The 23,734-nt window shown below is 38.4% G+C and overlaps 1 protein-coding gene across 6 annotated transcripts in view; it reads left to right on the forward strand.

Annotated features, from left to right (window-relative positions):
* Nucleotides 1–23,734, forward strand: part of FNIP2 (folliculin interacting protein 2) — a 50,801-nt gene that overhangs the window by 2,578 nt on the left and 24,489 nt on the right. For 2 of the 6 annotated variants that reach the window (XR_009962813.1, XM_062608660.1), the window contains exons 1-3: nucleotides 13,301–14,172; nucleotides 19,310–19,436; nucleotides 22,783–22,917. Coding sequence is in view for 5 of the 6 variants with exons in the window: in XM_062608660.1 (XP_062464644.1) it covers nucleotides 13,988–14,172; nucleotides 19,310–19,436; nucleotides 22,783–22,917 (447 nt within the window). In the remaining variant the exon portion in view is untranslated. Of the gene's footprint in view, nucleotides 1–13,300; nucleotides 14,173–19,309; nucleotides 19,437–22,782; nucleotides 22,918–23,734 lie in introns of those variants that run through there. The other 4 variants (XM_062608452.1, XM_062608745.1, XM_062608373.1 and 1 more) reach the window with 3 other exon arrangements.

A 23,734-nucleotide genomic window follows, 5' to 3' on the forward strand; every position in this document is an offset into this window, starting at 1 on the left:
TTGACCAAATGTTGGTGCTGCTTCCTCTCTTTGGTTCTGAAGAAAACAGCAAGCTCTAAGGTTCATATTGTTTATTGGGATGAGCTGGCACAGCCTCAAAGAGAGACATGGTGCCTATAGCTGAATGTGAAGCAACAGGAAATTGTTTCTTGGGTACATGAGCATTAACATCTTAATTTGGGTTAGGAGTGCTCTTTTAAAGAAAACCTCTCAATTGTCTCTATTTACTGTACTTTGGCTTATGTAGCCAAGTGGCTTAAGTATGTAAACTTGATTCCTGTTGAAATGAATGAAATAATCAGAAGGTGTGCTCCAACTACTAATGGGCATTCAGTTCCTGGGACCAGACTATGGCTGGTCAAAAGTAATACTCCAGTGTGGTGGGTCAGGTCCTTAGCACCAAAGTAAAACCCATAGTGTGGGTGTCAGGTCCTTAGCACCAGTTAATAGGTCCTTAGCACTGTGATTCTTGTCTTATTGATCTGTGTTCATGTAAACATAAGCCTTACTTGCTGGGTGAGGAGAAAGTAAATATGATGTGTAGATGTTAATATAGAGCTATTTAGATACTAGACTTTTTACTGGCCTGCACCTCCCTTCAAAATAATGAAAGTATGAAGTGGTTGTAGTCAGACTTGCAGAATATCTTAATTTTATTTTTTTTTTAAGAGAAATTGTAAAGCATCTGGAGAACAGATGGGTATTAGTGACATGATATTGTATTTGTTCTAAGCAGTTTTATACACAGATCTTCAGTTTCTGGTTTCTGTTACTACTGCTTTTTGCTTCCCTTAACTGAAAATATCTATATATGTGTTTGTGTATGTAAGTGTATAATGCACACATACGAATATATATGTATACACACACCTTTCAACAGAGGCATGTGAGTGACTGTAGTTCAGTGTATTTCTTTGTAGCCTCTAACACTAAATCCAAAATACTTGGTCAGAAATGTGTATTTATGTGGCTAAATTCCCCTACTATTTCTTATTTCCTTATCAGATGTTACTTCCCCTACAAGATTGATTTAGAGTAGTTTCTTCAGGTTTTTGGAATGCTATCAGGATTATGTGCTCAGCAGAATGGTATCTATTAATACAAAAATAAAGCATCCTAGTCCCCATGAATGTTTAATTTTAGGGATTGAGTATTTTATAAGCATGCAGTATCTCAAGACTAGAATGTTTCAAGTGCTAAGCATGTATTTTACTAAGGTGCTGGGTGGTGGTTTTAAGGCAATGGACATGGGTTGCAGGTAGTTTGATTGTACTTAAATTTGTAGCAGTTCTTCTGTGTCCTGATTTCAGCTGTAACAGTTATTTTTTATTCCTAGCAGCTGGTGCAGTGCTGTGGTTTTGCTTTAGTTTGGGAACAGTGCTGAATAGCACACAGATGTTTTAGTTGTTGCTAAGGAATGCTTACCTGGATCAAGGACTTTTCAGTTCCATGCTCTGCCAGTAAAGAGGAGCACAAGAAGCGGGGAAGGAGCAGAGACAGGACCCCAGATCCAAACTAGCCAAAGAGGTATTCCATACCACAGCACATCATGCCCAGTATATAGACTGGTGGAAGTTACCTGGAAGGCCAGATCACTGCTTGGGTCGGGCTGGGTATCGGTCAGCAGGTGGTGAGCACTTGCATTGTGCATCACTTGTGTTTTCTGTGTTTTCTATGTTTTCATTTTTAAACTTTTTTCTTCCTATTGTTATTATTACCCGTATTGTTTATTGTTATTATTTCTATTATTATATTTTTACTTAATTTCTATTATTAAGCTGTTCTTATCTAAACCCATGGATTTTATATTGTTCTGATTCTTTTCCCCATCCCACAGCATAGAAAGGAGGGGAGTGAGTGAGTGGCTGTGTGGCACTTACTTGGTGGCTGGGTTTAAACTATGACACTGTAATTGTGCTTATCTGACTATAGAATGAGACTTCACGTCGGTGAGTTTCTGAGCCTTTCAACATGAAAGATTGACAATACCCTTAAACTGAGGGCTCAGGCTTCACACGAATTTTGGTCTTTGATTTTTTTACTTTTTTTAATGACATGCCTATATCCTGGGATGTAAGAGTGGAAAGAAGTACCTTGGAGTTTCTGGAAGACTGTTTTCACTGCTGAATGTGTAATTTCTGCTTTGCAACCTCTGATGAATTTTCTTTGGAATTGGTATGTTTAGTGAAGGAGTGTTGTAAAACAGGGAATAACTTCATTTTATGTGGATTCTATAAAAAAAAAAGGTTGTGTTATTTCAGCTGTGTTTGAAACTCGCAAATGGGCTGTTTCTTCAGCTTTGAGTATCAGCTGCTCCTTCTGGTGTGTATAATGGAGCGGATGTCATGTTGTAAATGCAGGATATCTATCTGGTAACAGTTTGTTAGCTTTGGTATATGAGATCATTTGTTTGGCAGCTGATACTAGTAATTCCTTTGGTCACAGCGCTGAAATGCTTGGTGAGATCCTATTTGCTAAGCATTATTTCACAGCATTTATTACCAGCCTGGCAATGTTCCACCTTCTGAAAAAGGAAAGAAAGCAGTAGTGAGCTTTGAGTCTGCTTGCTTGTCAGTTATATCTTTGTTAGAATGAAACACTCCTCAGCAAATTCTTGTAGCCTAATTGGGCTTCTCTTGAGCTTCTTGCAGCTTTGTAAGCATCCACACAGCAGTAACACTACTGAGCACTCATGCATTTTCATGCATGGAAATATCATTAAACATCTGGCTGTAAACCCTTCAAAAAGCATTTGGAAGAAAAAGCATTACTTTATATGCTGTACAAAGGGCAATGCAGCCCAGGGCCAGATCTGACCATGGGGGCAGGGAAGTTTAAACAGCAAGTCTAAGCCACATGTCTCTTCACTGACAGCTTAAGGTGAGCCTTAAGGTGCAGTGTAATACCTCTGCTCTTGCATTAGCCTTTCCTCAGTCAGTAGGAAGAGAGTAAGTTCTGCAGAGATTTATTGCAGTGTCAAGAAAACAGCTTAGAGAGGAAGTGATTGAAAGTATGGTAGAAACCACATTTCCAGCCTGGAGCTGTTTTTAAGGAAAACAAGCAAATTCCAAGTCCTTCAGCTTTTGAGCTTTACAGGAACTAGCGCCATTCTCCTCTTTAAGTTATTTGGATTTTCCCTCCCCTACACACTTCTACACTTCTGTCACTGAACAACCTGTTAGTTTCCTCTAGCTTTGCTTTGAGACTAACTCATTCTCTCTCAAAACTGCAAGAGACACCCCTTTGCCTTCCCATATGGCTTAAAAAAAAACTGTGTGGAAATGCATAAGTATTGATGTGCTGAGAAGGATGGATGTACTTTGGTTATTTCTTTTAATTCCATTAAAAGATACATTCTTGTTTGATCAGATTGGTTTTGGCAGGGGGTTATCTTATTTCTGTTTTACAAGTAACTTATCCATGTGGCATAACCAGCTAGAAGTGTTATTTCCTACACATCTAACATTTAAATTGTTGCGCAGTTGGATAGCAGGTGCTTGGTTCCTTATTCTTGGGGTAGTTTTGCTGTTTACATGTCCAGAACTGGGTAAGTGCTCTACAATGTACTACGCTCAGTAGAAAGTGATTTGGGAATACTAGTGACAGAAAGCCTTGGAGCTGCCTTCCCTTGTCAGAAGCACATCTTGAATCAGAATACACTACAATCTAAAGCAGTGATGCTAATGCTATAGGGAAATACTTGTCTGTTGACACAAATGGATTGATGTAAGAAAATAAAGCTGCTTGGGGCTGAAAAGTGTGGACATTCATTCATAAAAGCAGAATTCATAGACAACTTTTTAAAAGCTGATGCAGAGCTGTATTGTCAGTAGAGGCTGGCTTCATACAAACTTAGGTAAATTTTGTAACTTTTCTTATGTGGTCTTAGCTGAAGTAGCAGAACAGCTTTATTAGAACTTGAGAGGAAAGAAGGATGGAAGAGGTTTGACAAAAATGTAATCATTGTCAAAATAGGATGACATGATGACTGTTGTGGGATGTAGGTGTTTCTGTACACGGTAGTGCCCTTTACCTGTAGCTTTGGTCTGAACAGTGAGTAACAACAAGCTAAAAGCCCAGAGAATGTAGATGTGACAACATAGTGGGGTCAAAGGGGATAGAAAATGCAGTAGTTGTTTTCATAAAGGCAGTTTATTACTAGTCCTGGCATTTCAGTAATATTGAAGCTGCTGAGGACTTCTTTTGTGCAAACAATTCTTTGGATTAATACTGACTACTTGTGCTGCAAAGCTTGGTGGCATACCCTTTCCTTTAGGTATTCCTGCTGACACTGACAACTGTGTGCTTTGCATCTTAGTGGTGTTCAGGCATGGCTTCTGAAGAGTCAATTTTGGAGCCATGTGTTTTAAATTTGTCAGCAGTTGTTTCTACCAAGTACACTCTTGATGTAAGAGCACGCTGTTGTCTTGCATGCTGCTAGACAGTGTTGCAAGAAGAATGTTCTTATGCTACCCTAATTATCAGTATTTGCTATGTGAAGGTTTCCATGGGTACACTTGTTAGGCAGAAGATGAGCAATGAAGTCCTGTAGGATGGTGGTTAACAGGCTTGCTAGAGAGAGTAAGTGAGAAAAGGAGGACTTTGAATTGGGTACCTCTTTTATGAGGGCTGCAGATGTCTGCACCTTTGCATGCACTTTGCACAGTGTCAGATTACTACTGATCTGACTAACAGGCATGGACATGCTTGTTCACCTTTGGCTGTCATGAATCAGCTCCTCTGTGTGCTCTGCCTCTACTTCTTAATCTGCAGGCTGGCTCAGGTGGTTCTCTGTCCTGCTTTCTCCTCACCTTAACAGTGCTTGCTGCCTTTCTTGCCTCACTCTGCTCTATTTGTATGCATTTGTTGCTCAAATACTGTAGTAGTGTCATTTTTCTCTATTCAAGATTGAGGTCACAAGAAAAGCTCCTGTGCAGGCTGCAAGACAAAACATTCTTCTGAGGCACTGAGAGGACTGGCTTAGCAGTTTCATTAATGGTGTCCATGCCTTCCCCCCTACAATTAGGGCAAATATGGGTGCTTTATTTTATTTTTTTATTTTTTTTTACATGACCAGCAGCCAAAATGTGTCTTGTCAGTCAGCATGCTTCCTGGATATTGGTGAGATTCTTTGAACTGCACAGATAAATGAGCATGAGGGCTTTGCATCACACTTGCTGCTGCTAAAACTGGCTCATGATTTTCCTTCCGTAGACTGTGCTGAAGTGAAACTTGAGCCATGTGTGATGTAATTGCTGAATCAGTATGGAGCTTTCTCTGCAGCATGCTCTCAGCACCCTGCAATGCACTTCAACTTTTCTCCTTCAAGGTGCTCGCTGGAGTTACACACGTGCTAATGAAATCAGCTGTTTAAAGTAAACAATCTGAGAATATTTACTTTTCTAACGGAGGTGCTAACAGGCTGAATTTGGTATTAGGGCTTTCAGATTTCTAATTTGATCACTCTAGTATTTTATAATTAAGTCAAGAAGATTCTGACAATAACTCTTAGATTTTATTGTCAGTAAATTTACTGACTTCTATGAAAGAAAACTGTGGCTTGAATTAACTTAGTGCTCTAGATTTTGAGTCTTTGCACTGAATTCTGAGTCTGGATATTATCCAACACCTGATATTGCTCAACTTTTGGGGCTGGGTGTCTGAATGCACAGAAAATCTGAGCAGAGTCTATTAGAAGATGTTTTTGAAGGGAACCCCAGAGAGCATGATCTACAAACTGGTGAATACATAGTTATAAGCAGGTTATTCTTAAATTGATATTCTTTCTCCTAATGTGGATCACCTTACAGATCTTAGTATAATGTTGTAATGTTAAAGCCCTCTGTGATCTGGGAAAGACAGTTACTAAAGTTTTTAAAAATATGCAGCTCAAAGGAATTAGTTTCTCTTCAAATTTTTGTGTCTTCTGTTCTTCTGTGTGGACATGAGAGCTCGTTCAGCTGTTGCTGATCAGTTGAGTGCTCACATCTGTCATCTTTTCTTGCCTTTGCTTTCATGTTCCCACAAAATGACCTTCTAAAATCTTCACATTGAACACTCAGTTCCTTAACTTGCAGTCTAAAATGTGTTGCGATTCTTGTGACAAATCTTACTACAAGAAAGATCATGGGTCTTTTGCTTCTGAAATCCTGGCTTGTTTAACATGACTGGGTTAAACAAGCTGAGCAGAGACCTGTTAACCTGCTGGAAAGGAAGGTTGGTGACTTCTAGTGCAGGCAACAAGGAAGAAGCATGTTAAGTGCAGAAACCACTTTCCTCAACTGTACAGCAGTGGCATTTGTGTGTATTAAGGCTCTTGGCAAATGGCAGCAATGGTGCAAAATGCTACTGCATTCTCCTATGCTTTGCTGAAATTGGTTATTGGCTGGGCATTTGTCACTTCCGCGATTGTGCTGATAGAATAGTGTTGGAGCCTTCCTTGTTCATGTGTTTGTAAAAGTGTAGAACCAGCTCTTGCAGTAGTTTGTGTGAAGCTGTCGGATCACATGCAGAAATGGTTACAGAGGGCTCATGTGTTCTCATCCTCATCTGTGTTGAGAAAGTTGGAATAAAGAGCTGTGAATTGAGTTGGAATAAAGAGCTGTGAATTGATAACCACTTTAGTTCACTTGGCAGACAACTGTGGTGACATGCATCTGAGTTCTTACTCGATCTTGGCTTTTAGCCTGGAGGAAGGTTGTTCTCACATATTAGCCAGTTGAAGCAGCTTCAGGAGTGCCAACCTCTGCCTTACCAACTGTTAGATGAGTTTCTAAATCACTTCAAGATAGAATTGGATAAATTAACCATCTCTGATTAGAAAAATATTTTACATCTGGCTATAGATATAAAGCATGTTTACTGAGTGCTAGATGATCTCCCATATGCTTCCAAGTTCTAGAGTGGATAAGTTAACACTTGATATGTTGGTCATCCATTGTGGATTAGATCAGACTACAGCTTCATTTGGGTACTAAACTTCCTGTGTTCAGAAGTTCCTGTGTGCGAGTTTACAGACAGGAATGTTAGGGTGTGCTTTTGAACGGAACTAGGAAAACAATGTGTATTTAAAAACTAGCTTTTTGTTTGTCACTTGGTGACACATGGTAGCTATGAAATGCCTGTGTATAGCTGAACTGGGTAACGGGTCTAGGAGTAGGTATGCAATGGGGAGGAAAATGAGAACAGAACATTGTATTTTGTAGAAGACGTGTTTTTTTCAGAATAATTAGTTAACTCATTGAACCTCTGTACAGATTGATATTACATCTGCCTGATTTCTTTGTTTTTAAGCAAAAACAACCTGGGTGGAATGTCAAATATAACTTTAATCTCTGAATTAAACTTTATTTAGTGCTTAAAGAAGTAAGTGCATTGTATTGAAATCTGATGTTGGAACATGAACTAGAAATCTAATTGAAGCAATGGCTTTACACTTGCATTATGGAAGCATTAAAAGTTGGATATAGACTTCATTTGAGTTGTATCCTTGGGCCCTGTTTTGACTAGAAAGGAAAGTGAGAGTTTTGTTTGTTTTTTAATGAAGTTGACCTGAATCTGTAATTAAGAAGACTCCCAGTGAGTCTGCTCTGGTAGATTTCATTGTGGGAGACAGTCAGGTCCATCATAAATAACTTTCTTATGCAGTGTTTTACTGGGGAACGTGGAAAGAACTTCACCAATTCTTACCCTCTCATGAGGAGGAAGGTTCCTAATTTGTCTAAATAGATAATTGCTACATAAACTTGCTGACTTTTTAGTTTGTTTCTATGACTGAATCTTCAGTGTGTGAAGCATTTTCCTATTGCGTGACAAGGTTGCAACTGGCTCTTTTTCTGTGACTTTTATAGTCCAGGTATTTCATGAGTGCTGGAGTGCTGCTTGGCAGCCAAATTTTGGCATGTTACTGGGTGTGGTCAACTGTAATTATGTATAAACCTGGCTGTATAAACTTTTAGGTCTAATAAAATACCAGTATATGTTAGAAAATGTTTAGAATCTTATGTGAGCAGTTAGAGCGGTTGGCCTGCTTTAAGGAGGAGGCTATTTCATAACTTAATGACTATTTAGACATTCAAAGTCCTATGTAATTGCTGGTAAACAGAACGTAATTCTCTTACACAGTGTCTTGCAGCAAGATTAGGTTTGCCCATGCCAGTCAGCTGCAGGACTGTGGTTTGTTTGGTTGGTTTTGTATGTAGTCTTTCTCATTGAGAAGGTATTATGGTATGAGTGATCTAATTATGCTGATTTTCTGTATGGGGTCCTGAGACATGACCCTTCCTTCCCCTTCCAGTGAAACTTGAAAATAATGTATGTAAGCTTTCAAGGTTCAGTGCAGCTTACTGGAAGGCTACCTTCCATGCTGTATACCAGAGAGGGTTAAGGAAAGTGTTTTGAATGGAATAGACAAATTATCGTAACAACAGGAGCAAAACATATTTTTGGCTATAACTGGTGAAAAATGCCGGAGCTGATGTTATGTCCGTCTGCTATCGCATCATTCAATCTAAGTCAGGATTTCCTGGCATTCATCTAGACAGAGGCGATGGACTTTGCTGTTCATGCTATAGCAGCATTTGGGTGATCAAGCATGGCTTCTGTGTATGTGTTCTTTCCCAAATCCTTGCCAGTTGGATAAATCAGTAAATTTTCACAAATATTCAGTGCACGTAGTTTTCCTTCATTCGCTTCCTGAATATTGCAGACTACCTTTTCAGTAACAATCACTATTTTGAGTGAATCAGAAAATGTCTTGTTTTTACAGCAGCTTAACATAACCAGTTACAGAGGACCCAATGTTATGTTAGGTGATCAAAAAATCCTGGGCCAGTTCAGCTCTGAGCACTGCTAGAGAGCCACATATGATGTGTTTGATTTCACATATTATGAATATGGAAGGATGCACATAGAACCGGGTAATTTTCAATCTCTTTTAGTGAAGTCATGCTGCTGAATATGCACTTCAGGGTTAGTTGCAACTGGCCCTGTCTGAAGCAATTTCCCTTAAAAGACAGGCATGGTGTCCCTGGGTAGCGCTTGCCTCTAACCCTGCTTGAGAGCATTCTCTTGTGTGGAGGGAGTGCGTGTTCAGAACAAGGGTGAGGAGGGGATTTGCAGTGCTTTCTACATCCTGGGAGAGAGTACCCTAAGCTTACTTGGCTGTAAAGGTTGAGAGAGAATGCCATATCCTCTGAAGTTTACAAAGCCCTCCTGTGAACATAGCCTTTTCACAGCAGGAGTGGAGGAAATATGTCAAGAAATAGTTTATGTTAACATATGGGTGGTTTTAGTTACTTTGTGAGAAGGTGTTTGTGTGCCTTTCAGCAAAAGCTTATTTTCCAGTTAACTATAAAAAAAAAATGGTAGGGGAGATGTTGAACACCAAACATTGTTCTTATCTCTGTAAATATATGTAAATGCCAACTGACACAATATCTAATCAATAATATTGGGGTTTTGTAATTTTTAATTTTCATGTTTGAAACTGCTCCTTTGAACAGAGGCTTGAAAGCTGCATATGGACTTTTTCTTGTATAATAAAAAAAAAATGGGGCTTTAGAGAAGAGGGAGAAGGAACAGGAAAGAGCAGGCAACCAAACCCATGCCTCAGGATATCGCCCCTAAGGTGTGGTGGTGATGTCTGTGCTGGCCTGCTCATTTACGCAGGAGCTGAGATCTATCAGTATTTTCATACAGCTTTGAAATGCAGTAGTGTTATAGATACTACATTTTGCTTTGTGTTATTGCTCAGAATTCTTCAGATGTGCAACATGTAGTTCTTCCTTCTGTTCAAGGGAAGGTGGGGAAAAGCAGAGGCAGTAAAGCTGGTAGGATAAAAGATTTCTATTCATCTCACTTTCTGGCAGAGGCAGTTCTCAGACGTGCCTTGGCAGTGTCTGTATTTAGTAGCTGTGCTCCTGGATGCTGGCCCAGTCACATGGCGCCGCTGGAACAAGTGACATGGGAATGATGCATTAGAGCTGGGGCCCGGCGTTGCTGCCAAAGGCCGTGGGGTGGCCCTGCTGGCCAGGGGGCCTGCGCCCCGGTGCTTAGCAGAGATGCTGGACCGAGCACCGAGGCTGCTGCCATTTGGCTCAGCGTGGTCGGCTCCCGTGGAAGCTGGAAGTTGGTTACAGGAGATGCCTTTAAAAAGATAAACGGCGAAAAAAAAAAAACAGCCGCAAACACCAAAGCCTGAAGAGAGTTAAATTAAAAAGTAAACCTTCAGTTCTTTGAAATTATAAAGATTAGTACTATGAGAAAATTTCTGCAAAATATTTGACTTAATTTAGATGAATTGAGCTCTCCTAGCTGTTAGAAGCTGTGGGGGTTCAGGGGGAAAGTGGGATGGAAGGGGAAAAGTTGATTGAGACTAAACAAGACTTTCTGTACTAAGGGAAGGATGAGGTGGTAGATCTAGGTTACTAACACTATTGCATACTTCACCTTTCTTTTTTCAAAGTCCTAGTTTAACAAAAATAAACACACTTTTCTTAATGGTAAAACACAAATATATGCAATTTTTTGTGCAGTTACTAGTCTTGAGCTATTCTCATTGCTAATGAAGAATTCAATTTCTGGGGCTAGCAACTGTCTTTGTGCTGTTTATGGTACTACTTCAAACACTTTTTTTTTAAACACTGTTTTACGTTATCACTGAGACACTGTATGAAACCAGCTCCCAAACTTCTGACTTGTAGATAAGCCAATGAACAATGAATCCAACTTTATGAAAGTTGACTGAGTTGTGAAACACTTGTTTAATAGGTTGTTCTTGATGTTTGAGGAAAGCTGATGTGTGCAATTTAAGGTGACTTTAACTTATATAGATCTGTTCATTTGCCTCTCTCAGGTGCATGTGGTTTTTGTGGTCTTTTTTTTTGTGCATGTGTGTGGTGGTATTGCTTTCTAGCAACAAAGAGGATGAAAAAACGCTTCCAGCCTTGCAAAAATCCAGTGTATTTTCCTTCCCTAAGCAGGGAGCTTGTGGAATTCTAACTTTTCAGTGGACAAAAGTATCCAAGATTGTTTTGCTTGTCATACAGTAACATACAGAATTATCTTAAAAAAAAAAAGTTATTTTTCGGTGATCTGATATAAGTAACTTTATTTTGCCAGAACTCTTTCAGAAAAACTGGATTGAGAGAAGTGCTGCAAATATCATGTTCCTTCACTTGTTGCATGACTAATCTGCAATGTATCCCGCCTAACTTGTGAGAAACTAGTAACTATGTATCATGCTTGAACAAGGTGGTTCATCTGAGGTTAATAGTCCTTCACCATATTAGGACTACTTTAAACAATTGTGGAAAAAGAATGTGGTGTGGCATCAGCACAGCTCTCCCATATCCAAGGTTTTAAGAAAAGGAGGAGCAATGCAGGTTAAGCGCTTCAAACTGGGCTGGGGGAAGGGAACCCACATCTACTGTATAAGATATTCAACAGACTAAAGAGGGAAATCTGTCATTAAGCTATCTAAAATAGATTGCACTTCACCTTTAAACATGTGTTTTGGCACTCATTCTGAATGTCTGGGTTGAAGGTATTTTTTGTGTATCAGTTTTGCTGTGTTTTGCAAAAACAAATGCTCATTGAAACAGCAGGTATGATTCAAACTTTCTGTCTTCCTGTGCTTCTCTAGCCTGCTTCTAAAAGCTGTTTGGAAAATAAAACCATACAGGGGGCTCTGCAAGTATTCTGTTAGACGTGAAAACAGTGCTTTATTGGACAGCTGTAACTTATACAGAAAATTAGTCTTAATTAGGTAACTCCATCATATATATTTCCTCTTTCTCCCACCCCACATTTTCTTCCTGAAGTATTACCTTGAGCTGAAATAATTCCAGCAATTGTCTTGCAGTGGAGATGGACAGGAAATGACCTACGAACAAGAGCAGGTGACATGCTGTCACATAGTCTAGAAAAAGTGATTGAACTCTGATTCCCAGAGGATTGTATCTGGAGAGCAGGACACTTTCTTCCATTTTCTGTATTACCTACTTCTTGGACTCAGGGTGTTTGGGGTGTTTTCTATGTGTGGGTGCACACTTGCTTTTTATTGTTGTCTTCTTGTTTGTTTGTTTTCCAGAATCTGTTTTGTGGATTTTCAGTGGTAATTCCCCAGGTATTTTGGGATTTATAGTATGCCACAGATGACTTCATCTACAGATGGAGCAGTGTTGTGAAACACGTCTATTTAGTGAGTTTCCAGGAGTTCCCAGTACTAGTGTATAATGTGAATCCGATACTGTGGTCATTTAACTGAATGTTTCAGGATTTTGTTTTGGTGGTTTCTGTTCTTTTTCTGTTTGGGGAAAAGACAGGACTAAGTAAAGGCTATCAATTGCTGATCTTAGTCGTAAGTGTAGCAACCTGGCCGTCAGCTATGTGTTTCATTTGCACTTCAAAGGTGACCGGGAACACTGATGTTTAAAGTAGTTCTCCTCAATGAGGTGAAGGGTAGGAGTCACCCTCTCCTAGATCGTTTGGATAACTTGAGAACTGGCCAAAGCTTTTCACTTGTTTCCCTTGCTCGTGGGGAGGAGTGATTGTGATCTAGTACCTGTCATTACTCTCGGAATTGAAACTGAACTTTTTTTATTGTTATTATTCCTGTTGGCTTCCCTTTGCAACCGAACAAGTTGTTCAACCTAACCTTGCTCTAGTTTTCTGCTTGACTTTTGTCCAGTGTTTAGAGTTTGGGGTTTACTGAGATTACAAAATCCTTTGAAGAAGGGTGCTGTGCCATTTAGCAGGTAGCACGTAGCACTGGGTTTTGAAATCTTACTGTGATTTTTAACTCTACTGCTCTATTTCTGGGTGACCATTAGCGAAGTTATTTTCCCTTTTTAATCTGGAAGGGAAGTAGCGCTATGGCTGTCATATTAAAATGTCTAGAATTTTACTGGTGAGGGGGAAGCTGTGTAAAACATGAATTATGAGCAGACATGTATGCATAACTTTTTTTTTTTTAAAGCAGGGATGGGAAGAGGACTTTGTTCTGCAGTGGAATTGCCCAAGCCTGAACAAAAAGTCAGCTTATTTCATTCTGTTTAAAAACTTAGATTTTCTTCGTCAGGAATATTTTATTAGATGTTTTTGTCATCGGTACTGCCATTGAATTGTTTTAATAAGCACATGACTATAAATTCTCATCAACCAACTTGAAGGCTGTGGCAGACTTCTTTTGGTTGTTGTTTTCTCTTCTACTTTAAAAAAAAAATACTTTTCCAAGTAGTAGCTTCAGGTTCTCGGCCAAGTGTAAATGCTGTTTGGCCTTAAAAGTAAAAGCATTACAGCACAGGGTACCTAGTGTGCTTCCTGGTGTTCGTCATTTCTTTAAACTGATAACCATATGTCGATGATGGCAGATGCTTATTTGCTCCTAAGCTATATGAGGTTGCTAGGGGTTGTCAGATGACGCTTGCTCACATGAGGGCCATTAACAGGGTGTTGTAGCCAGTGTTAGAACAACCTTGCAACTAAGGGCGAGTCACTGCAAAAGCAACTATGCTTTTTTTTTTTTTTTTTTTCAGGAGGCCATATGGTTCAGTCTTGTGACTACATAATTGCCAGCTACCTAAATCACATACCAGGAAACAAACATAGTTAAAGTCAATATTAGCTGTTGTATCTGCTACAGTTTTGAGCCAGGCTTGGTAGGAAAAACCCTAACAGCAGCAAGAGCAAGTCTACGGTGGCTTCTGAAACTTGAAAGTCATGTCTACTCCTCTGTCTGGAATAATCACAGCAGTACGTTAGCTACAGCTGTCTTCTGCATTAATGGCTTATAGAATATCTGAAGATCTCTTTGCCTTTTTTCTCAGCAGCAGATTGTGCTCCTGTATAGGGAAGAAAGCCGATGGTAAATTACCATTGTTAATGGTTGATCTGTAGTAAAGAAATTTGCTTTGAGCGTGTGTCTCTTCAGTGGGTATTTAGTTTCATTGAGGAACATTTACAAGAAGATTTGTAGCAAAAGAAAATGTGTGGGGGTACACCAAAAGCTACAAATGGCACAGGGGGACAAATAGAAAATGCAAGAAACAACAGCAGTGTACCACCTGGAAATAATCTCTCTTGTACCAATTTGGATGAAAGGATTAGAAAATCTTTGAAAGACAGAAGTGTCAGCTGTGTGAGCAAAGTGACTAGATTGCTGCAAAACAGGTATGCATGTGACTTTTTCAATATATATATAATTTTTGACAGAGAATGGATGTTTTTCGTTGATGTTAGATTTATGATCATGTGCCCGAAAGACTATTTTGTAGATAATTGGTAAAGTTCTGTTAGAAGCTTATTCTTGATTGTGATGGTGACTGAAACTCCAAAAAGTTTCCACTGTTTTTTGAAACTCAGTCTGTGTTTCTGATTCTGATATATAAGATTTATGTATACGCAAACTGAGGCTTGAAGGATAATTGCCTTTCTTTTCAGTTAAGGATAAATAATCTTGCCTTCTCTTTCTAGCTTTCTAATTGGTTTCTCTTATTTTTTTTGTCACCTCCTGTGTTAGTGGGTCAAGTAATAACAGTGCACAGAGCAGAGAGGAGAGTGCTATGAAGAGGGGGGCAAAATATAGAGGGGAACCCTCTGCTTTACTTGTAAATGACTTCTAGATCAAACATTACATTCAAGTAATCTGGAGTATGAGTAGTGATTGTTTGACTTCTGTGACATCTTTTTCATATGTGTAGCAGCATATCTCCAATGTCCAAGTATCTACTGCTACATAACTGTGTTGAAAATGTGGTTCAGGGCAGCTTTTTCCAAGTTCAAACACCCGGGAGTGTTAGAATTAATATTCTACATTCAGGATTCCTGATCTAAGAAGCAGAAGAATATAGACAGATATCTAAGGATATAGATACATTTAAATTTTTTCTTTATTTATTTCTCTAGCCTATAGATGTTGCACTGAGGTAGTGAGTGGTTAGTAATTTTCAAACATGTTTTAAGGTCAGCTGAAGTAGGTTTTGCATGTAAATTAATAGGTCACCCTTCAGTTATTGCATGCCTGCTGATTGCTATAAAGGTAAACCAGAAGCTTCTTTTGTAAAGATCAGGATTTGGAGATCTATATTAACTGAAAATACTGATTCAGGGCAGAATAGGGCAAATGTTTTATGACTTTTTACCACAAATAAATGACTTTGTTTCTCCCTAAGTAAGAGAGATCTTGCCTCTGTCTTGTAACTGTAATGGAAAAAAAAGCTGAACAAGCAAAAGGAAAGTAGCTTATGTGCCATTTAAAAGAAAATAAAGCATACCTAAGCTTAATATGAAATTCGGGGAGAAAACTTGGGGTATCTGTAAGCTGTTCTGGACTTGTGGCTTTCTTTAAATAAATAAATATGTAATAATAAAAAAATTATCCGTACTGGTTTAGTATCCTTAGACCTGGTTTTCCTGTTGTATGAACACAGATGGCTTGATTTTACTTCCTTCTTTTGATTTGATGTTTGTTCAGTTCTAGCATCTTCCATGCCCATGGCAGGGGAGTTGGAACTTGATGATCTTAAGGTCCTTTCCAACCCGAACTGTTCTATGATTCTATGTGCAGGAAAGATCCACTCTGAAGGTGAGGTTAGATAAGCTGAGCTGGGCAAACAGACTGCTGATGCAGAAGGGAGTAATTGCATTGCCACCTCTTTCTTTTCTTTCTGGCATCATGCCGTTGTCCTTTTTCCCCTTCTGCTCGCCTTGGCCTTTCCAATCCTTGAACTGGCTGAAGTCAGTTCAGTGTACTGAGCAGGCAGAAAATTGACTTGGGGACAAGAGAACTCAGTTAACATTCTAACTAGCCTCAATACTTCTTTGAAATGCATAGGGAATGTTTTCTTTGTGCCCTTTTCTAAACGTATGTAGCTCCACGGATGAAGTGAGTTAGCATAACTCATGCTGCCACCAAGAGGTGGAGGTTCCATTGCCTTCTGCTTCCTTCCTTTGTCCAGCTACATTTCTGATCTATGTCAGTGTGCTGGGACAAATTTCTGCTGCAGCAGAGAGTTTGGTTCACAGGAGAGTCCAGCAATTACCAGAGCAGATGTGTAACAGGAAGGGTCACATAGTTACAAGAAGGAGGGAAAGCATATGTGGGGCTCTTGTTTTTGTGTCAAATAAGAAAACATTATGTTTGGTCAAAATAGCCACATTTAATCTGAAATATGAACATCTGCACGAGTTCATATTAATTTGAGCTAATTTTTAAGAATATGAAGGAATAAATAAGCAAGAAGCTGATATGGAGATAAGTAATGGTTTAGGGTTTTGTTTTTTATGAATGTGGAAATAGAGCTGACCAATGAAGTCAGTGTCCTGTCCGTATTGTCCAACACTGCTTCTAGGAGATGATCCCACTCTCCCTATATTGGGGTCTGTATGTTGTGTAAGCTGGCTTAAACATTAAAGGGTGTAAGTACCCTTTAATGAGTAGTAGTGAGTAGTGCTCATCAACTTTTGTGGCAGGGAAAAACATTCCAGTCATCTGACTAGTCTTGGGCCTTGTGCTAGATTCCATGTGGAAGTAATGGGACTATAGGCTTATATGGCGATATGAATTGCCTATAGGTATACCTGATTTTAGCAAATGAGGTTTTAGTAGGATGGGCCTCTTCTGTAAGGACTGCTGCAAGAGCTGCATATGTGTTCTGGGTAATTCAAAGCCTGAGAGGAAAGACTTAATTAAAGCATGTTTGATATTTTGTTAGCACTGTAAGAAGCATTATCTGAAGTTACTTCCCTAGATTTGGTCTATTAGTCACACAAAGCTTTTTATGATAGATTTATGTAACTTCTCTAGCTTGTTGCCGTCTGGTACTAGAATCTGTTTGAAGTTCTGAAAGATTACAGGAGTCTTTAATTCTAGCATGCTGTGTGGGAAAGGCATCTCTGCAGGTTACACTGAATTCTACTTCAGTGTTTGTTATAACAGGTGAACTGGATTTTATACAGAGATTGGCACCACACAAGCAACACAGAGTTTGCTTTAGTACAGAATGTGGCAGTTCACCTGTTCGTAACAAAACCTAAATTTATGCAACACAGATACTGAGCATACTTATAGCATCGTGAGCAGATGCAGGGCTGAATTGTCTCAATATGCACCTAAAATGAATCTTTCTCAGTTTAGGCTTGCAGTCCTGTGGTTTGAAATACAGATCTTACTGTGCTAGTCCTGGAGGTAAATAAGGCTTAGTTCTTGCATGCAATTTAAGTTGAAGCTATAGAGACTTACCTTCTCTTTGTTGTTAAAAGAAATGAAGACCTGTGACCTTTTTAAGAAAGCAGCATAGTTACTTCAGGTATTGTCTATTGTAGAAAGTGTTTAATTAAATAGATAGCTGTATAACTGAAGAGGGGTCAGTATCTGGTACTGAAGAGCGTCAGGTTTATGCGGCAGACTAGAACAAAATCTGTTGATGGCTCTGACTTCTCTTGCATTCTGTATAACTGGATTCTGTAAGAGCTTTGCACAGGCAGTGGGCTGAGAAGCTAGTAACAGACTCTTTAAAACAGATGGTGTAGTTGCAGCTCTGTATATGTGAGGTGTGTAGGATCTTTGTTGGGCAACTATCAACAATGGTATCAGGTCTGATCTCATGCAGGTTAACTTAAGACTGTGACTCCCTTTGAAAGGGAAGACTTGAAAAGAAATCTGCCTGGCACTCCTAGAATTTTGGAGGTAATGTGCTACACATCAACAAGCTTCCTCACTGTTGATGGCAAAACAGCCTTTAGCATCTTGCCATGGTACGGCTTTGATGTGTCCTGAACCCTTGTATATTATGCACATAGAGTATACTTGTATCAGAGTACCTTACAATAGAAATTGTTATCTAGCTTATTCTGTCCCAAGGTATTTAAAAATAGAATAGGGCGTTCTGGCTTGATGAGGTCTTACAGCTTTGGAAAAAGAGGTGCCAAATTTAGGCTTATTTTTCTTTATGGCTATGTAGAAGGGAGAGTTGATGTCTGAAATGCATGATGAAGCACAAAGAAGAAAGAAAGCTGGCTTTACTTATAATTATGTTAAATTTGTAAGTCTCTAAGTGTGCTCCTAAAGCAGTTGCCCATGGTTACCTTACTGACTTTAGCAGGAGTTTATGGTGTTTACCTTCCTATTGATTTATGGCTATTAACAGAGCATGGAATAAGAGAAATAGCTTCAGAAGTTCTTGTCTTTCAGCTGTATAGAGTTTTCATGCTCTTCCCTCAATTCTCTGCCTGGCTTCTCTGTAGGGCATAGTTTGGGAAAATTCCAAAATGAAACATCCTTTTGGTTGGGACATCAGTGTGGCCTTGACTGAAGTCTCTTAGGCAATTTGTTCAGCCAAGAACTATTAATAACAGTTGTACTCTTACCCCCTAGATGTGGTCCATTCAGGTCAGGGATAAGACAATATGACTGAGCACCAGTGCTGTGTGGCACTGCTTTGTGCACTAGTAGGTTTCTTCCATTCATTCCAACTTTTCAGCTACATATCATGAAAACCATATTCTGTAGCTGAACCTGAGGGCCAGGCAAGCCTCCATACTCTAATGTGCAGTCTGACTCACTGTGGAATTGGGAAATAAAGTCTCTTGCCATTACCGTAGTGATCAGGTCTGCCTCAGCCTCCTGCAGTAAAGCAGGGAAGCAAGTTTGTACCATGTTGTATGTCTGAGGAATGAGGAGGTTCTGGCTTGAGAGAGTTGGCTTGCTTCAGGTTGAATCTCAGTGATATCTTGGCTTCACTTATTAATGAGTTTAGTCATAATTGCAGATCAAGCCTCGGTAATCTATGATTGCGCTGTGAACCCTAAAACATCCCTAAAAGGGGAAAAATAATGGAACAACAGAAACCTTGTCTTTCAGTTACAATAATTAAACTTTGGAAGATTGTAACTTAAACTGACAAGAATAAATCAAAAGGAATTTGTCTTATGTTGTTTAGATGACAGAAGGATGAGGGAGGGTGTAAACCTTGAGCTTGTGAAAGGCTGTAGTAAAGAGGACGGTAATCCGTTGTTCTTCATTGCCACTGAGTGAATTGCACAAAATAGTACACCTGCCTTGCAATGACGATGCTCCAGATTTTGAAGAAAGGTTGAATAAAAACTGGTCTGGCTGTGCCTGTCTATGTATCAGTGACACTGGGCTGAGATGCTCCTTTGAGTTCCTTTTTGATTGGAGTTCTGTGATTACATTCTGATTCTTGCAAAGGCTGAATAAAAGACGTATTTGTTGAATACCTGTTTGTTCACTTAAAATAGTGTGCTTACTTTGCAGGCTTATTTAATATCTTGTGTTTGTAACCTGCAGCTGGTCCACTTCAGAGTTTGACTTGAATGAAATCCGCCTGATAGTTTACCAAGACTGTGAGAGGAGAGGCAGACAGGTTTTATTTGATTCCAAAGCAGTCCGCAAAATTGATGAGGCTGTCGTTCAGGTATGAAATGCTAATTTTTTATTTGTTCTACTGCTCTTTTCTTTCCTTTCCCAGAAGCAGGAATTTTAATATAACAATGTGAACTTCTTAATCTTACTTGTGATCTTTCACTTGATGTCAATTCTGCGATGGCTGCAACCAGAGTGTGTTAGATTCCAAAAAGCCTTTGAATACATATTTGGTATTTATAATACAAATATGGCATTAAAACTTAGATCTGATTTGCTTTCAATCTATGCCTCTCTAAACTGAGTATTTCCTTAGCTTTTTTAATGTCAACTAGGATTGCTTTTTTTGTTGTTAGCCCTGGTTGTGCAGTCCCATTGTTCAAGTGAAGTTCATCATGTCTCTAAGTGTGCTTGTCTTCCTTTGGTGTTCTGATTATTAAAGTTGTTAGCTTTTTGTGAATACAGATAATTTCACTTTGGCTAACCATGCTGTAATATGTAAGACTGATGCATGGCAATATATGGCCATGGGAGTTTTGGTGACGCATGTAGAAGCAAGAGTAGATTCTGTCAAGATGCAGATTCTTTGTGCTGTACTTAGTTGATTTTTAAGACAAGTAAAACATAGGTACTTTCTGTTTTGTGGTTGTTTTGTTGGTTTCTGTTTTCTACTAGCTCTTTGTTTATTTTTTACATTGAATTATTTTGATTTGGTTGGTTGGTTGTTTTGAAACCTTTGTACAAGCAGCAACTTCAGCCTGTCAGACTAGCATGGTTTATTGTAGAATCACTAGCTACGTATAAATAACTGTGACTTGTAGAAATTCTTTATGAAGGTGCTTAAAACCCAGCAATCTCTATTTCAGTCACAGTGCAAATATGCCATTGTGCTAAATCTGTAAGATGGAGCATCATCAGATGATGACTGATCATCTGCTTAAGAGGGTAAATGGGTCAGAGTGGTCTGTTAATCTTGCTCCCACGCTCCTCCCCCTCCACCCTAAATCCAGGGTGTTTTGTATCTTAAAGTTGGTTTAAAACGTGACATGTGAGGAAGAAATATATTTCTGGATTCATTTAAATATTCAAATTATTTCTCTTGCTTGAATACGTTACAAGTTAATGACAAAATGTTCTATCAGAAACTCTGTGCAACACTAACATAGAACCTTTCTCATAACACATAAGGGCTACAATATCTTTTCTAGCCAGACAGTAATCTAGGTGCTCGTTTAAAACACCCAAAGCACTTTGAAAAGCATGAAAACACACAGATGTTACAAGTGATCTTGAATATTGGCTGTTCGTCTGGTATGTTATCAAACAGCAAGCCTATGACTAGATTCATTTAAATTTAAGTCAAGATTGGTCATAAGCTCAGTCCTGTTAAAAAAATGTGTGTATGTATGTATATATTGTGCATTTATCCATTTTAGTGGTGGCCTTGGCAGCCCTGGGGTAATGGTTGGATTTTATGATCTTGGAGGTCTTTTCCAACCTAGTTGATTCTATGATTTTCCTGGAATACAGTAAAGCTTAGTCACATTGAGTATTCAAAGAGATCATTTGCCTTTAAAGTATACAGTAAACTTACCTTGGGGAGCTGACAGGTCTGTATTCCATTTAACCATATGTGTTTTAATATACTGAATTTCTTTTCAGTGTTTTTGATCTAATATCCAATTCTTTCTGTAGATGATGTATGTCAGACCACTTTTTTTAGGCATACTTTGTCAATAGCTCATTAAACATGTGACTACTGACACTGGTGCATTTCTAAACCCCTAATGACAGTCACATTGGGATTAGATAAGCAATAGCACATGAATACTATTCCAGGAAAAAAATACACAAAAGGAGTGCAAATATAAGATAAAATATAGACATCAGGATTTTACTTTTTTAACATGCTAGTAGGCTTATTTTTAAATGGGTAAAGGAGCTTGACTTGTTTATATATCATTTTTTAAAAATGACTGATCATCTAGTCTACTTTTCTTGGCTTGGTCTTCCTCTTTTTCTTCATCGTTTTTCTTTGCTCATGTCATCATCTTGTCATCATGACTTAGTATTCTAAAACTATGTTTATTATGCTGTAGTGTTCATCTTAAAAATCAATCTTGTAGAATATTGGATTTTACTTTTATTTCCATTTAATTTCCTGTTATTCCTTTATTATCTTGCTGAGCCAAAATACATGATGTAAATTTACATATTGAGCTTTTTACTAGCAGCTAGTTTATTACTGTTTATTTCTAGCTTGCTTTCTTTTCTGTAAGCTGTCTACATGTACCTTGCTAACATTTGAAAAAAATGTTATTGATCTGTGCTGATGCATGTTCCTGTTGAATTAAAGCTATGCTGGTACAAAATGAGACTTAGAAAAATACATTTCATTTTGATGTGCAGCAAGTGAATGAATGTTTACATTAATACATGTTAAATATATGTTAACTCGGGGATTTTGAATTTCTTAAGCTTAAGTGTGAGAGGGAAGCTTCCTAAGACTTTCTAAGCAATTTTCATTGCTGTAAGGTTATAGTTTTGTTCCCTTCATATAAATCATTTCAAGTGCTTGTGAGAAGTGTGTTCAAATGATGTGCTTTTGAGAGACATCTAATGGACATTCAAATTGAAAAGAAAAACAGCTGTCAAAGGAAACAAACTCTCATTGGGTTTTGTTAAACAGAACTGTTAAGCAAACTCCAGTGTCTTATGAAACATGTACAAATAGCATTAATATAATTGGTATCTTTCTGAGACTTCCTTTACATCTTTGTGTTGTTAAAGCAACATCTTAAGACTGACTTGGGAGTAAGTTTGAGTTAAACAGCTGGATTTAAGCATTTGCTTGCCTATTTTCTTCTTTAAACAGAGGTTTAACAAATAGACTTTATAACCAGGTACTTTTACCAAATGATGCTTTATTCACCCCTTGTTTGTGCTGGCTGTTCTTCTGTTTAAGAAATTTGTTAATCACTTGAGCAGCAAAAGTTACATGTAATTTCATTGATTAATTGTGCAGATGATTACAGAAATCAGTTTGTAAGCAATGCACAAGCTCAGATTTTGTTCACATAAACTTCGGCAAATGTTAACACAGAGGGATTCATAATAATTGGGGATGGTCTTCCAGTGGAACTTTGACCAATAACTCTGTGTGTGACACTATGAAAACTTGTCTGACAATACAAATATGAGAGTAGTTCTGCACTTTCTCTGATGCTGGTCTTTAAAAAACATCTTATAAATCTGATACCTATTTTTTGAACCCATTAAGAGTATCTCTTATTTCTGTTGCTTACCTGTAGTTGAAGAAAAATCTTGCTATGCTATGTTTAGAGGTGGGAGTTCTCATGTTTGCTTTGTCTTCACCATATTGCTCTGTTTTGATACAGAAAATGATAGAGGATGCTTCTGTAAAGACTTCTGCCAAGAACTGCCAAGCAAGCAATGGGAACAACAATATTTCTTCCCATAGTCCCTCTGTAAACTGTATGCACAGTATCAAAGAACAGATACCGAAGTATCAGGTAATGTTCATTTCTTTTCTTGCTTGTATTTATCCATTTTTACTGAAGAAGGTTGTATTTAAAAACCTTAACTTCCATGCGTTGGATGACTAGTTTTATTTCTGGTGCATTACAATTTAATCTGAACCTTATGATATCTGCCCTGTCTTTAAATTGTTGTAGGCTAAGAGCATGTGGATATATCTTAACCTTTTGGTCTATCTTGGTCTTATCTTTGAAAGAGTTACAGAAGATATTTAATAGCATTATTATTTGTGAAAGTCATAACAAGTACTATAGTGTTCTCTGTTCTTGGTTTGAAAGATTTCTATCTATGCTTCAGGTCAGTTCTAAAGAACATGTTGAATGTGGTATATTAAGAGACCCTTAGATTGTCTTACTAGAACATGAAATCAAGAGAACTGTTTTTCAGGTACTCAGGCGGTTTCTCAGTAAAAGTATAAACATTTCATCTAGAAAAATCTTTGCTATTGCTGATCAGTCTTTGAAACAGAATAAAAGAAGTCTGATTATTCTTAGAAACACAGTCTTCACTAATTTCTAATCAAAAATGTTTCTTGGAAACTTTCTGCAAGGGCAGGGTGGGAGAGCTTACTCACTTGAATAAGGTCAGTTTAATGCTTGGGCATCCAGATTACAGGACATAAGTCCTATGGGCACCTCCAGGTTTCATCAAACACTGTATATGGGAACATTGCTATTTCTTTGGAAATGCAGTAGATCTTTATTCCTTTTTTTTTTTTTTTGCCTTTGGAGGTCCCCCTGCAGACAAGAGTAACAATGCCCATCTAGTGAGCAGAACAGAGTACATCTTCCA

This window comes from Pezoporus occidentalis, unplaced genomic scaffold (assembly GCF_034315485.1).
Source record: "Pezoporus occidentalis ecotype Australia unplaced genomic scaffold, CSIRO_AGI_Poc_V1 ctg1, whole genome shotgun sequence".
In the NCBI taxonomy this organism is placed as follows: domain Eukaryota; kingdom Metazoa; phylum Chordata; class Aves; order Psittaciformes; family Psittacidae; genus Pezoporus; species Pezoporus occidentalis.